Source organism: Belonocnema kinseyi, chromosome 10, assembly GCF_010883055.1.
Source record: "Belonocnema kinseyi isolate 2016_QV_RU_SX_M_011 chromosome 10, B_treatae_v1, whole genome shotgun sequence".
In the NCBI taxonomy this organism is placed as follows: Eukaryota; Metazoa; Arthropoda; class Insecta; order Hymenoptera; family Cynipidae; genus Belonocnema; species Belonocnema kinseyi.
Window position 1 is genome coordinate 41,691,056 of NC_046666.1, and position 16,898 is coordinate 41,707,953.

The 16,898-nt window shown below is 29.0% G+C and overlaps 1 protein-coding gene across 4 annotated transcripts in view; it reads left to right on the top strand.

Annotated features, from left to right (window-relative positions):
* LOC117182318 (furin-like protease 2) overlaps nucleotides 1-16,898 on the top strand; it is a 731,195-nt gene that overhangs the window by 19,921 nt on the left and 694,376 nt on the right. For all 4 annotated transcript variants that reach the window (XM_033375470.1, XM_033375468.1, XM_033375471.1 and 1 more), the window contains exon 2: nucleotides 14,867-15,480. In XM_033375470.1, coding sequence (XP_033231361.1) covers nucleotides 15,295-15,480 — 186 coding nt within the window. In that variant the 5' untranslated portion in view covers nucleotides 14,867-15,294. The remainder of the gene's footprint in view (nucleotides 1-14,866; nucleotides 15,481-16,898) is intronic.

The following is a 16,898-nucleotide window of genomic DNA, read 5'->3' on the forward strand; positions in this document are numbered from 1 at the left end:
ATTTCAAGATCTAGAAGTCCTGGGAGCTGCTAGTAGTTTTTTTATATTTCGTAGTTGCATCGTAAATGTAGAACTAAAGATAAATAATTAATTTGCATAGAAATAAATATACGCAATTAATTCCAGTTACCTAGATACTTCGCATTTACGTAATCTTTCTAATGAGATGTGAAACGAAAGAAATTATGCGATTGGCAACGACCCACCTCCGACATTGAAAGAACAAATACGTTCTGCAAACATGGACGAATAATATTCCACGATGGAAAATGAAAGAATTCTTGATCAAAGGTTAAATCAAAAGGAACTGAAATATCCTAAAGTAAAGAAATATAACTGATAAAAAATGTTTGAAAACGTAACATCCAGTGTCTTTGATTAATTAATATTTCATGTTTCCTCAGAGATTAGCATTAGCCTTTCACGGTTTTAAATTAAAATTTTCACGAATGCATTTCTATTAAAAGCAATGACACTCTCCTAAATCCAGTATTGGAATTTCGCTCGAAAATAATTCTTGGTTGCAAAGAAATTCTCCCCTTTTAATTTACACTTTAATTATGTAACGGATATGAATTAATTAAGTAAATGAGGGAGATAATTAGACCAGTAGAGCCAGAGTGATATCATGTTTTAAAAATTAAACCTGCATTACAAATGCTAATTAATTAAATGCAGGATTTATATTAATTCAGGGTCGTTGCTTCGTCTCTGCCTGGAGATCTATTTTTTCAATTGATTGCAGACTCCAGTCTGATAGATGGTCACCGGGATCGATTTCCATAATAAATATTTTTAAATATAATTAAGTAAGTTTAAATTTAATTCAGAATGCAATGATTTTGGTTAAAAATTCTATTGCTTTGCTGAAAATCCAACTAATCTGTTAATAAGTAATCTTTTTGATTGAAATTCCATATTTTTTTGTTGAAAATTCAACTTTCCTGAGTGTGAATTCCACTTTCCTCTATAAAAATCTTCGTTTTGGCTTAAAAATTCATCTATTTGGAACGTTTTTTGGTTGAAGTTCAAACTTTTTGGTTATCAAGTTCGTCCATTTGGATTTAAAATGCATCTTTTTGATTAGAGAAGTCATCTTTCTTGGCTAAAAATGAAATTTCGAGTTGAAAATTCGACAGTCTTCTAAAAGATTCGTTTTTTTTTGTCTGGAAAATTTTCTAATTAGTATTATTGTACTCTTAATCCATTTGTTGGTTCAAAAGTCTACTATTATATTCTTTGTTCAGAATTCATCTCTTCCGGTTAGAAATTAAATGGTTTTGTTGAAAATTAGCTTTTTTCTTGAAAATTAATCTTTTTAGGTAGAAAAGTCATCTTTCTTGATTAAATAATCATTGTTATTGGTTAAAAATGAACTTTTTTGTTGAAAATTCAACTGTTTGATTAGCAATTCATCTTTTTTGGTTTGAAAATTCATACATTTGCTTAAAAATTCACCTATTTCTTTGAAAATTTGTCCATTTTGCTTAAAAAAGTACCTACATAATTCTTTTTGTTGAAATTAATCTCTTTTTGTAGAAAGCCTTTTCTATCAGAAAGTTCAATTATTTGGTTAAAAGTTGAGAACTTGCAAATTGAAATTGAAAATTAATTTGTTTACCTGCACATTTATCTATTCCATTTTCTGTTGAAAATTCATCTTTTTTTTTGTAGAAAATCTACACTTCGGTTAAAAATTAATTTTTTTATTGTAGAAAATTCAATTATTTGGTTCAGAATTAATTTTTTAATGCGAAAACTTAACTCTTGTTCAAAATTAATCTCTTTTGGTAGACAATATTTTCTGGTTGAATATTTTATATTAAAATTTTTAATTTTTAGATTCTCATTCCTGAGAATGTCATGTAATCGTCCAAATGTTCATACTCTGGTTTTTAACGGATCTTTACGTTTCGACACTCACAGAATCCGAAAACGATAAAATTTCATCGGTGTCTGTCTGTATGTATGTCTGTCTGTATGTATGGTAACCTGAATGTTGTAGCCACGCTAACTTTTGAAGGATTTGTCCAATCGAGTCCGCATTTGATACACTTCTAAAGGTCCTCAGAATAAAGGCTGAGTTCGTTAATTAGATATTTCGAACCAAAATTAAAAAATTGAGAGCATTTTCGAAATTTTATAAATTTTTGTCAAAGTTTCTCATAGATGGGTAAAAGCCTTGCAAATTATCGATATAAAATTTTTAATTTTGATGAAAATTAGAAAAATTATATACTTTTTAAAAATTTGTAAATCTTCAAAAAATAGAAAAAATTATTTTTTTCATAGATCCAAAAATTTTCACTAGATGCCAAATATATTTTAAAACTATCTTAGCTGAATTTTTCGATAAGCCCACATTTTTAAAAATTAGAGCCTGTATAATCTAACAGTAGAGCGCGAAGCGCGATTATGGCAATGAGAATGTAATCGTCAAGGCCGTAGGTGCTTTGAGAACCTTCTTTCATGTCAAATTAAAAAAAAAAGGTTCAGCTTTACTTTATGATTGTAGTTTATGAGGGGTTTGAATTACAGTATTTGATATAATTTAGTGTGTGTGTGTGTGTGTGTGACTTAAAAAAATGTAAAATGATTAAACAACCACAACAGGGTCCTATTAGGATCAAGAAAAATAAAATGTAAACATTATTTTGCAATATCTGAATAAGCAGTGTTAAACTAAGGTACACACAAAAAGATATTGTAATAGGAATTTGATATAATAGTTTTTAACATACAATGTAGAAAATTTCGCATTGTGGTCTATGCACAAATGTGGAGGGTAATGCAAAGACCAATCCAATAAGAATTTATATTTTTTGGTTTGAAAATTCAAATGCACCTTTTTTGTTTGAAATTTATTTATTTTTTTTTTTTTGAAAATTCAACTATTTTGTTAAACATGAAATCTTGAGAATTCCAGGAGAATGGAGCAATCCGCAATTATTGATGAATCCCATTTCTCTTTGGGAGATTTAATATATCTTTCTGAAGCTTATATTTGGGTATAAATATAGAAATTGTCTCTTTTCCTGAGGATAACCAATAGATGTGTGACTGAATATTATTAGAAGGTCGAAAAGCACATTCATCAGTGATTTCACATAACATGGAATCTGTCAGTGTGAATGTAACTTGTAGGAAATAACCACACTCATCATTATGGAAATCTCAAAAGGCGTTGTCTTCGAAACTGAAAGTGACCGATCGTTTACAAATACCCAGGATTGGAACAAGTGAATTGGCAAAGGGTCGGTTAAACTCGTGATTCGGTCTACGAGCTCCAGATTGATGGGATGTGTGCCTGGGCAACTCTTATCACTATTAGAGCAAAGACGAGATTGTCGAAATAGAATAAATCGATTATGGAAATAAAAAAAGGCCTTTATGAATTTTTCATCAAACTGGACGCTTACATCTTTTCATCTACATCCAAATATATTTGTTAGGACAAATATCTGCGATTTTAATGTTTTATAACTTGTACAGAAAATTGAAAAAAGACTATTTAAAAAACTATTCAATTTCAATTTTGAATCAATTTTTAGTTTAAATCTTGCCATGCTGAAAAAACTTAGTTCATGTCCGTGCTAAATCTAGACGCTACGAGATCAATGTGAAGGTTATTTAAATTAATAAATTATTAAATTAATGATGACGCAATATCCACTTTCACACTTTAGAGTATAATATAATTGCAGTGGAATGTTGTTTTTCAAATTTAAGCATTATTTTTCTGAAAGGCAAGTTTGATTTTTTAATAATAAACTCCTTGGCTGTACTACTTTTGATGCGGCTAGCAAAGGAATTGTTTACACGAAACTTTTTATTTATAAAATCAAAAATAGGCTCGCATACTTACGGCGTAGTTATGAAATGTCGAAACAACTTGTTTCAAAGCAACATCCAAATAACTCAGTATCACCAAGTTATTTGTTATTAAAACATTAAACTTGCTTCCTTTCAAAATGATTTTTAAATTCGAAAAATAACGTTCCATTGCAATCAGCACTTGTATGTAATCTGAAAATAAATAATATTATTCGATGAAAGATGAATAATTTCGACCAATTTGGATTGATTTTAGGATCCAATTTTTCTCTGATATAATAATAAGACTTCATGTAATCATAAAATTTGAGGTTAGGTTGACAGTGGACGCATACACAATATAGTTACTACTTTTCTTGTAATATGATGAAGTTCCGACTTTGTAACGGGAAAGACCGGGCACGATTCCTGCTGCCGGCAGTTTTTGCCAATTTTTTCATTCTATTTTTTAATTGCAATAAAAAATTTCACATTTGCAATGATCCTAGGTTCAATTTGAGTGAAAAAATAAGAAAGTTCTATTAAACAAATTTCTTGAAGTCCAAGTGGTAACGGTTGAAAAATAAAATTTTTCCGTGCGAAAAAAATTATTAAAAATATTTTTTTTCTTTATTTATATTAATCTTATGGTCAATTGGAAAAAGAAACAAAAATGCAAGAAAATTCTGGCAGCAGGAAACTAGCTCGGACTTTCTGGTTACAAATTCGCAGCAAATTAACATGTCTAAATTTCGAAAGTCTAAAAACTTCACGGAGTTTTCAAAAGCTTGAATCTTTTAATCACCCTTTTAATAATAATTTATTAAAGCCTTATAACTTAAGTTTGAATTTACATTTTATCTGTTATTTCCGAAATGTTTTCAATCATTGAATATTGGAATTCTATACATTGTTAAAGTATAAATTTAGAATGTTACCATTTTGGATTTTTTCCAATTAAAATAAAAATTCTTGAAATTTCAGATAACAGATTTTAGCGCTTGCCGATTTGGGGGCCTTTTTATTGAGATACTTTCTTCAAAGTTGGAGCTTAAAACTGTAGTTGTTTCAAAAATTTCAATACAAATTTTTTAAATTAAGATTATTGTACAAATTATGAATTCGAACCAATTATTTCTTTATTTATCTCTTGAACAAGGATTTTCAGCAAATAAAATTATATATTCGTAAACTGCACTTCGCTACTCTACTTGATCGGAATTAAGCAACGAAGACTTTCAGCGTTAATCGTTTGATATTCGCATCTCAGCAAATAAAACTATAAATAGTGAAAATCGTATAGAAATTCGAGAGGCTCTAAGTTGCCTATAACCAGTTAGTTTATTTTTATATATTTCGAGAAGGATCCTCTTCCGAAGGTTAGGGTTTATCATAAAAAATTAATTTTGTAGATTTTCGATGAGATTACATATTACTTCAGCTAACTTCATTTTTGTCTTGAAAATTCAGTCTCAAAATGAAAGATCTATTTGAAATTTCAACTTTATCAAAATGAAGAAATATCGACTAATAGGATTATAAAATTGTATCCAAAATGATGGCAAGAATTCTGGTTTTCTATTTTATCTTTCCTAATTTACATAACTTTATGTTGTAATTGTGAGGACATCCAATTTCCTCAATTTAAATTTGTCGCAATGACGGAAAAGGTTTTCTGAGTTTGCATAAAGCTCCACTAGAATGCAAGCTATTGCGAATTAACATTTTGCGGACTAAAATTTTAGCTTTTGAATTTCAGACGGATTAAAAGGACTTTTTTGTTAAATATTCTCTTGAAGTGCTCTTCACGTGAAATAAACATACAAAGGGGAAAAAATGACTGAAAAAATTCTCAAGAATAAAATATGTTATTTAAAAAATTGGATTTTAATTTAATTTTGAAATTGGTGATTTGTTAAAGATTATTTTAAACGCCTAAGCTGAATATCAGGATGGCCACTGACAGATAAAATGGAAAATTAGCTTGGAATGTTGAGCATTGGAAATTTGTTATTTTAAAGGTAATGTTTTGTTTATAAATTAATGTTCATGTTATACTATATAGAAATCAATTCAAAGCTTGTGTTGATGGATCATTAAAATAATAAAGTCCCTTTTATATTTAAGTAAGGATACTTCCTTTTTAGATTACTAATAGTTGCTATAATAAAGTTATAATTTTTGGATAGCCTAAATATTTTGAAAATAAATTTAAAATCCGCTTTTCTATATAGAATTAATAGAGGGAAAAGTTGTCTTTTTTAATTGAAAGTGAATTATTTTTCATTGAAAATGTTTTTATTGTATTTTTCCTTGGTAATTCATGTTCGTTTGTTTTATTAAAAATTCTACTATTTGTTTGCAAATGTAACTATTTTGTTAAATCTCTTTTTGTCAAAACTGGTACTACTTGGTTGAACACTTAATTATTTTGTTGAAAAGATAGTAGAAAAGTAATCTTTTTGGTTGAATAGTATTTTACTTTTAATTTAAAAGTCGACTATCATATTTATATATATTTTTTTAAAATAAAATTATTGTGTATACCGTATTGAATTCAATATGAAATTTTTGAAATTCCTAAGATTTCAAGTCAAAATATAAATTGCATTTTCTACAACCAAAAATTATTTTTTAATGAAACAGTTGCATCAATAACCAAATAGTTGAACTTTCAATAAAAAGAGAAGAATTTTGCAAAAATTAGTTGAAAATGATCTTTCAATCCAAAAGGACGAACTTTTAATCGAAAATATGTTTTGAACCAAAAATAGAACCGTCAAATTTTCCGTTTAAAAAATTAATTTTTAACAGAAAAAAAATTATTAACCAGTTGCATTCAACTAAAAGATGCGATTTGTTAACCAAATATCTGAATTCTTCTACCAGAAAGGAGAAATTTTTAATAAACAAGATTTTTTCTGACCAAAAAGATACATTTTCAACAGAATAGATACAATTTATAATGAACATTTGAATTTCCAACATACAAATGATAAATTCAAATCCAAAATTGGAATAGATAAGTTTTTAGATAAAAAAAATTAATTCCTGACAAAAACCGCATTTTTAATTAGAGAGTTGAATATTAGAAAAATGAATGTTAAACTAAATAGTTTAATCTTTATCTAAAAGGATGAGTTTCTTACCAAGGAGATTAATTTTATACCAAAAAGATGAATTTTCAAAAAAATAATAAATCTTTAACCGAATTATTAAAGTTTCAAGAAAAATAAAAACAAATTATCTACCAAATAGTTGAAATTTCAAACCGAAAATATGATTTTTTAAGAAAATAATGTTCTTATTTTACCCCAAAATTAAGTTTTCATAAACATAATTTAATTTTTAACCAAATAGTTGAATTTTCAACCAAAAATATACATTTTTAAACAAAAAAACTAATTTTTAACCAAATGGTTGAATTTTCAGACAAAAATATAAATTTTCGAAAAAAATGAATTTTTAACCAAATAGTTGAATTTTGAACCAAAAATATAAATTTTAAAACAAAAAAAAACGAATTTTTTACCAAATAGTGGAATTTTCTACCAAATTGTTGAATTTTCAAGAGAAAAATAAGTATGGGTTTTCAGTATAATTTTTAAATTTCCAACAAGATAAGATCAATTTTAAGTTTTAACCCGTTAACCTTAGGGGGAGTTTGGGTCTATTAGACCCCCCTCTCCTCCCCACTGTTTACGTATGTATTTCGATAGATGACACTTGACGTAAATTTACTATTTTTCCATATGATTTACCATATGATTTTACTTTATATTTTTTGAATAAACAAATCATGGTCCTCTGTGTATATAAAATTTTTTTTTGTTACTAAATAAATGGTTTTGCATAGAACAGTGTGTATTATTCTGTCAAAACCTCCTACATTCACACCTATAATATTGCATGAGTTCATGTTGCAAATTAAGGGTCTAAATTCCGTCAAAATTTTTTGCAACATTTTTTCAATGAAAGCCACAGTCTTTCCCTTTAATTTTATTTTTGAACCGTTCAATTTCGTTCATTTGTCCCTGAGTTATGAATTTTTGAAAAAAAAAACTATTTTTTCTATGAGTTTATTTGTGTATTGTTAATTATATCAACAATAATTAAAAGAAAAACATATTGCAAAATTGTACCGTTAAGTAGAAGGTTCAAACAAGAACCATGCATTTTTTCAGATTTTTAGGAACACGTTTTTGATTTTTGAAAGCATCGGGTCGAATCGACCCCCCCCCCTCTACGGTTAAGTGGTGCAAATAAAAGCCCTACGGTTAACGGGCTAAACATAAATGTTCAAAAAAAAAAGGAATAGTTACATTCTTAGTTAAAAATATTTATTCTAAACCAAAAAAATAACAGTGTATTTTCAACAAAATAGTTAAATTTTCAACCAATGAGATGAATTTTCAAAGAAAATGGATTTTCAACAAAAAAGTAAAAAATTCAAACCCAAAGGATGATTCTTTTTATCCGAAAAGAGTACTTTTCTCAAAATTAAATGGTAAAATTTTGAGAAAAAGAAATAAATCTCCATCCAAAAAAATAAATCTTTAACGGCGTAGAAATACCATAGTAGAATTTTCAACTGAAAATAATTATTGGTAACTTAGTTTGCGGGCGGCTCCTAAAATTCGATGCTTACGCAAACATTATGTGAGGAAAGCTTCAGTAAGCACATATTGTTTTCACAATATGTTTTTAAAATGATAAATGAAAGCAAATAATTAATTAACTGTTTAGTATTGACTGCTTCGGTAAACAGTTTTTTTTAGAATACTCAATTTAAAATAAGCGCTTCTTGGGTCAGGTGATAAAACGTACAATAAATTTTGTATACGTAGTAATACACGTATACATTATACGTAACCATCTCTACTAAATCGTCACGTTGAATCAAAACCTTCCTGGAGAGCTTAGAGTTAATGCGAATTTATAGCTGACTCGTTGCGTAATTGACCGGTTATGAATCGATGTGACCAAGGTCTCGGTACGCACATCTGCCGAGAGTTATATAATAACAAAAATGAATACATACGCATAATAGAATTTTTTGGACGGAAATAATGATCATGTCCTTGAGTCGTAGAATCTCCATTCAGTAATTTTATTTCTTCATGGAAGCCATTCCAGGTTATAAATAACTAATTTTAAAAATATCTCAGTCTGCGTTCATATTAATTTTCTGCGGGCTATTTATCCGCAGTATTATTTTAGCTGATTCATTAAGTAAAGTGGGCGTCAGATAAGAACTTTTATATCACTAATTTGATTCTTTAAATCTATTTTACTCTCGGTTCTCAAGTATAAATCATTTTTCAGGCTTTAAGATTTCTGGAATATTTCACTATTCGAATATTCCAGAAAATACAGGATTAGAAAAAAAAAGGAATTGATCATGATTTGGATTAAATTTTAAAAAATTTAAGCTATTTTTAAGACGATACAAGACTTTATGGTTATTGGAAATGATGAGGAAATTGGTTATATAAATTAGGGCAAATTGTTTTGTTTTTCTGCAGATTGATTTTTGGTAGCTTTTTATGCTTTTTACAAAACATGATTGAATGGTTAATGTACCTTCATGGAATATTCAAGCCTTATCGTAAAGATTCACAATTTAGATTAGAAGAATCTGATAACACCTTACTTAAGGAAATTCAGCTTAGGATATTAACATTAAAAAATTTTTTTTTCAATTTTAAAGCCATTAAGCATAAGAAATCATGAACCGAAACAGATTCTCTACCTGACTACGGAAAATTGGGAAAACCGGTAATTTTGTTCCCTGGAAATAAGCGGAAATTTGATTAAATGAAATTTTTTTCTCAAATGTACTGATGTGCAGCTTAAAAATTGGTTTCATTGATTTTATTAATCTAATTCTAAGTTGAAACAGGGAATTTGTGAAAAATTGTAATTCTCACTTGGAACAGTGAATTTTTTTTAGAGAATTAGAATTTTAACTGGAAACAGAATTTTTTCTAAAGAATTATAATTCTAAGTTAGACCGCGGAATAAGTCAAATAAATAACAACAAAATGACGGTAATTTTTTACATGGAACAAAAAATTATAAAAAATAATTTCCATTTTGATTTATAAAAAGAGTATATATAAAAATAATCACTCCTCCAAGACAGAATGCGTCAAACCATGAAGATATTTGTAAAAATTTTTCCTAAATCCTATCCTAGGGCGAAAATTGGTGCAAAAAAATAGCAAAATTTCAAATAGTGTTTGTATTCTCTACATTATTTAAAAATTTTTTACAGATAATATTTTTATAAATATTACTATAAAATAATAAAATATGATCAATAGTTATTTTTTAATTGTTTGTAAACATTTATAAATTTTTTGAATTTTGCGACTTTTTTGCACCAAGTTTCAACTTAGGGCAGAATCTAGGAAAAATTATCTTAACAGTTTATTTAAATATTTCCTGGATTATTTTTTTTATCTTTTTATATAATTGACGTTTTATCTTCAACATGGGCTTATGAGATGCAAAATTTTATTATCTTCAAAAATATTGTATGGAAAAAATGTAATTTATAAAAATTAAGAAGGCATTTTAGCAACAGTTCAAAAAATAGGCGTGTAGATAATTTTCGCTAGTATTGTATATTCATGAATTATAATAGAAAATGTTACAGATAAATATAATTCTCACTTAGAATGGGGAATTTTTGGAAATCAATTTAATTGTGACTCCGGACAGGGAATTTCTATAAAGAATTATAATTTATACTTCAGGGCAGGAATTGTCGTAAATAATTATTATTTAACTTGGTACAGAGAATTTTTGACATGGAACGAGACTTTAGAAAAAATATATTAAGTCTGATTCAGAAGAAGATTATTTTAAAAAATCCCTCTTCAGATTCAGAATAATTGTGGGGTAAGTGGTACAATGATACGCTACTTAAGGAATTTTTACAGTTAAACAATTTGTTAAAAATATGGTTATATATTTTCTATTTTACTTACAAAAATTGTCCCACCTGCAATTAAAAATATTTATTATCATTCTGTTTCAATAATAAATTATTACCAATATAGATAAACAAACATTGGAGCACTTTTTCTGGGTTACAAAATCATCAGTAAAAAATTTCGTTCATTTGAACGTTCAGAACTTTAAGCACATTTAAAGAAATTAACAGTGATGTCAAAAAACACAATGATTGGTCATGACGACATAGTGATTAGCATATGCCAATGATTGTATGAAATGACCACTGAAATGTGGTGAATTGCAGTCATGGGTCACCTCGTTGGCCATAGCAGGTTATAGATTACTGAGTTTGAAAGCACAATGATTAGTCACTAAATTGCATAATAAAAACTGTTTTCGCCATTATTTCCGCTCATTATTCGTAAGACAAACTGACACTCAATTGTATAAATAGTCTATAAAAAGTTTAAACAATTTTCAATGAATGTTTTCAATGATATTACGTTATTTGCTTTTCAGATATTGTTGACAATCATTATGTGTCCGTATAATTAACGAGTACAATGATTGGCCACCTATTTACCAATACACATATACATCATTTTAAGGATTGAATACTATTTTTGTGTATCGTAATCCACCAAATTCCATTAAAATTCATAAGTTTTTAGTTAAAGCTTTCGTAACTATTAAACAAGTTATAATTTTCGACAAGCAGGCACTCCTAACGGTAACAGGTTTTTGTTGAAGTTCCTTACTCATTCAGCATTACCGGTTTTATTCAGTTTTACTCTCTGGCACTTAAATGCACCACACTGCACTAAGCTAGTTTGTCAAATACGTTACAGAATTGTGCTTCATTCTACAAATCTACACTATTTATTAGCATTATTTATTCTCAGTATTCTTTCTTATAAGCATATTTAAATTAGGTGGTCAATCATTGTTGGTTGGATGTGGTTGTGGTTCTGAACGTTAAAATCAACGACATTTTTACTGATCACTTTGCAAATAAGGAAAATTGCTCAATTGTTTGTTAATTTATGTTGTAAATAATTGATTATCGAAAAAGAATTATAATGCATAATTTAAATTGCAGTTGGAACAATATTTATGGGTAAAATAGAAGTGTGGAAAAATATTTCATTTATTTGAACGTTCAGAACTTCAGGTACATGGCGGATGGCTAATCTTTGTACTGATTACCTTAATTCTTTTCCAATATTCCCTCTTCCAAATTGTCTCTCTTCATTTAATTCTGTTAAACTCTTTTATATTGACCGGGAAAAATCCATAATTGATTGGGAAAAATAAAAAAAAAATGACCGGAAGATTAAAATCATCCAGCAAAGACGATAATTGAAGAATCAGTTGATTTGATTCATCAATCGCCTTATTCGCTGAACCTTGGTCAACACCGGAACATCTTCTTGAATGATAATCGCCCACCCAGCATGCGACATTTTTTCAAATTCGAGCATCGGATGTTCTGAATTGTTAAGTTGTTAAATTTCAGCAGGTTTAATTTAATAAATTCTGAAGACACTGAAGTCCACTTAATTTTAAATTTGTGTAAAGTCAACCTGGGTAAGAAATCGCTCTTTCCATTCGATCTTGCCTCGCCTCTCAAGTTGATTTGAAAACCGAATGATTGTCTAAAAGTTTGGTTATTCCCCAAGGCGTCGGAAAGTCGCTCCCTTGTTTTGCGAAACTATCGCAAAGTGAGTAGAGCGCGTGTTTCCGCTTTAACCTAAATCAGCTCGTGCACACCGGAAAGGCGAAATTAGATTACGAGTTTCTCTGGTTCTTCGCACGTCCTTCCGCATTCACCAGGAGCTCACCGATTCGAGTTCCCCCTCTGGAAGCGAAAGAAGCGGCTGAAATTTTAACGCGTTTATACGACTAACACCAGTTGCCTAAAGTGGGGCTGGATCTTGGTTGGGGTTGAATTTCGTTTTAAACCTCTCATTTTTCTTTGATCCTTTTTCTTTTCTTACCTCCTTTTCCTTTTACTCTAAAAGCTGAAAAGACAATCAAAGATCCTGCGATTCCGAGTTTAAAGTTTGAAAGGAGTGTCGACCAAAAAGGCGACTGCTCCATGCAATATGGAATCAAGTTCGGGTGAGTCCGTTTAAAAATTTAGGTATGATGCTTCAAGTTCTGAACGTTCAAATGAACGAAATTTTTACTGATGACTTTTTAAACAAAAAAAAAGTGCTAAAATGTTTATTTATTCATATTGGAAATAATTTATTATTGAAACAGGATTATAATGTATATATTTTAAATTACAGTTGAAACAATATTTATTGGTAACATAAAAATATCAAAAAATATTTCTTTCATTTGAATGTTCAGAACTTCAGGTACATGGAATTCTCTGAAATATTTAGTATTTTATAGAATTTGGTACTACTGTATTGTGTGCTGCAAAACGGCCTGCATATTTATTTTAATCCCAAAAACCGAACTTAAAAAAATATACTAGGTTCCATATACAGAGCAATTCAATTTTTTTTCTTTATACGGAGTGACCCGAACTTGATTCTATATTGCGTGGTGTAGTCGAAGTTCCTCTGTTTTAAAGATTTTTATTTAAAATTCGTAGTGCAAGTTGAATTATTTGGATGAAAATTGAACTTTTTTTTGCCAATAAGTCATCTTTTTATAATTAAAGTTATTTATTTTTAATTGAAAAGTCTAATATTATATTTTTATGACATAAAAATAAATATTAGGTTGATCGGTTGAGTCAAAAATGTATTCAATTGTCTGGAAATTAAATTTTTTGTCGACAATTCATAATTTTAAGTTTGAAAATTCGTCTCTTTTGGCCAAAAATGGAACTTTTAGGTTGAAAATTACTCTTTTTTGCGGCAAGAAGAAGAATGTATATTTTTGTTGAAAATTGAACTATTTTGTTGAAAATTAGTCTTTTATTATCAAAATTAATCTTCTTCCTAGAACATTAACCCTTTTTTTAAAAACATATAAAAGTTTAAGTGATAATTAATCTGTTTTGGTTGAGGATTCAATTATTCTTGTGGAAAAATAGTATTTTTGGGTTAAATTTAACTTTTTTTGAAAAATCAACAAGTTGGTTGCAAAGTTTAACTACATTGTAAAAAGTTATTATTTTTTGGTTGATTTTTCTTTTCTTTGGTTGTAAATTAACTTTATTGATGAAAATTAATATTTTGAAGTTCAAGATTCAACTTTTTTGTATATGCTTGAAGTTCTGAACGTTCAAATGAACGAAATTTATTACTGATGGCGTCTTAAACCAAAAAAAGTTCTAATATGTTTATTTATTTATATTGGAAATAATTTATTATTGAAACAGGATTATAATGTATATATTTTAAATTACAGTTTAACAATATTTATGGGCAAAATGTAAATGGGGAAAAATATTTCGTTCATTTGAACGTTCGATAGGGAAGGGAGTAATGTGAGGAAGGGATATAGAATTTTTAGATTGATCCAAAATTATCATGTTATTTATTTGAGTAACACGTTCATTCCGCAATGTGCTGGATTTTCTGAACGTTCAAATGAATGAAATTTGTTACTGGTGACTTTTTAATTTAAAAAAAGTGCTAAGTATTTGTTTATTTATATTGGAAATAATTTATTATTGGAGAAGAATTATAATGCATGTTTTAAATTACAGTTGGAACAATGTTTATAGGAAAAATAGAAATGTGGAAAAATATTTCGTTCATTTGAACGTTCGGAACTTCAGGTACATCGTTCCGCAAACTATTTTGTTGATAATGCAATATATTTTGACTAGAAATCTTAGAAATATGGCACCTAAACATTAATTTTATTCAAGATAAATTATTTTTCTATTATTCCCCTATTTCCTTAAAAAATCACCCCAGACTATTTCTCTTGGTTTGACAATATTTTTGGTTGTGAATTCTGGAATTTGTAGTTGAATATTGTATTTTTATTTTTTCGAGTTGAAGATGCAGTTCCGATTTTTCTTTTTTCTCGCCACTCTACACTCTCGAATCTAAAAAGACAATCGAAGATCTTTTGATTCCGAACAAAGTATAAAACTTGCACTCTGCTTTTCTTTCAGATCAGAAGCGGTTCCAAGCGAAGTCGGAAAACAGCATCGACTAAAAATCTCGCCATTCTGTCTCGACAAAATAAAAGTAGTTGCACGCACCAAACTTGAAGTTTCTCGCCTTGCTGACTATTCTGATTCGACAACCCACTTCCTCTCGAGTAGTCGTGATTCAATCGTTCGTTTGTCGGAAAAAGCGAAGTACGAATGTCCCAGAGAATTCGGCAAAGTCATGTGGATGCTCTGAATCTTGAAATTGATATTGAATACGAAGAGTTGAAGTTTGTCCCGGGGCGATCATCAGAGGGTTGGAGAAACTTAAAGCCAATTAGTGTCATTGTCGCGTTCGCGAGTGATAAGGAAGAGGATCAGGCTCAGTGAAGAGACGAGAAGAAGAAGAAGAAGAGTCCTCAGAGGATCGGCTTTAGAGTCTCCGAGGGATGATGAACCTCAGAGTGACTTTCCTGTGGCTTGGGATTTTGTTGGCTGCCTCAGCAAACCCGGAACCAAGCCCACGTGCTCGACCAACACCTATTTACTCCAACCAGTTTGCCATTCACGTGCCGGATGGATCAGATGCTGCTGCTGCTATCGCCGAGAAACATGGCTTCGATTATCATGGACAGGTCAGTTACTATATATTTTTTTTTTACTTTGTAGATTAGATTTTTTTCTCCATATGTACTGTTTTCGGATTTTTACATATTTGCAGGTCAATGTCTGATGCATAGTCAGTCGTGAGGTTTTTTTTTCAATTCCAAAATCTAGAGTCTGCATCCAGATTTTTATTAGAAGCGCTCTCTCTTGCCTGAACATTTGGTCCGAGAAGTGGCAAACTGAAAAAACCCCAAAAACTCCAGAATTAAAAAAGACACAAATCATTTGAAATTCCTTGAACATAAATTAGATTGAACGTATTTATTAAAATTCTTTAAAGAAAACACCTTTAAAATCCATCGAAATCTTTAAACTCTCTTGAAACACATGGAGATTCAATTAAACTCTTCGCATCTTATGAAACGCCTTGAAATACCTCAAAATCTCTTGAGGTCTTTGAAATCTCTAGGAATCCCTTAACTTTTCATAATCTGGAATTTATTTCTCGAGAAATGGTTTGAAATCCCTGCAATATAAGTTAAATTAAAATTACTCATTGAAGTTCTATAAAAAATTATTAGTTAAAATTCCTAAAAACAATTTTCAATACTTAGTAATTCTTGAAAATGCAGTAAAATCCTTTAATTCTTGTGAAATTCATTAAGGCCATGTCGCTGGTCCTAAATTTTTATAATTATGAAATTGTTTTTCCATAAATAATATTTTTTTTGCTTTTTTCATAATTATTCAAATTAAGACCAGGCCCACCTTTCTTATTGCTTCTTATTTATTATACCAAATTTTCAATACAATGTGGTGCTTCGCGTGAAAATAAGTTAGGAAATAAGAAAAGCGTCGGTAAGGTAGGAATCCGATCACGTGACCCACTCGTCACATGGCCTTAAAATACCTTCAAATTTCTTGACATTTTTAAAGTGTATGAAAATTCCTTGAAATTTGATTTAATTTCATTTATTTTAAAACGTGCTTTATAAATCCTTTGCAAGTCTTTTTAATCTCTGGAAATTTATTTAATATCTTACAATCTTTGGAATTCCTTAAAATCCTTTAAAATCTTTCCTCTGAAAATCAAAAAATCAATTAAAGTAAGTACAAATCATTTAAAAAACCTTAGAAATAATCCCTTGAAATTTGATTTAATTACGTAGCTGAAGTTTTCAACGTTTATAAACGAAAATAAATTTTTGTTTTTTATTTTCTATATAATTTTCAAAATCCCTAGATGTGTAAAACTTAGTCAGCTATTAAGAATTACTGGGATTAAACTAATTTTTGTTTTACCTGTCATCAGGTGCAAATAATCACAAAAAGAAATTTCGAAAATTGTATTATTATTATTATTATTATTATTATTATTACACCATTAAGCCATTTCCCTTTCGGGGTAGGCGTGACTCACTCGGCAGGGGAAAGGAGTAGTGTGTGG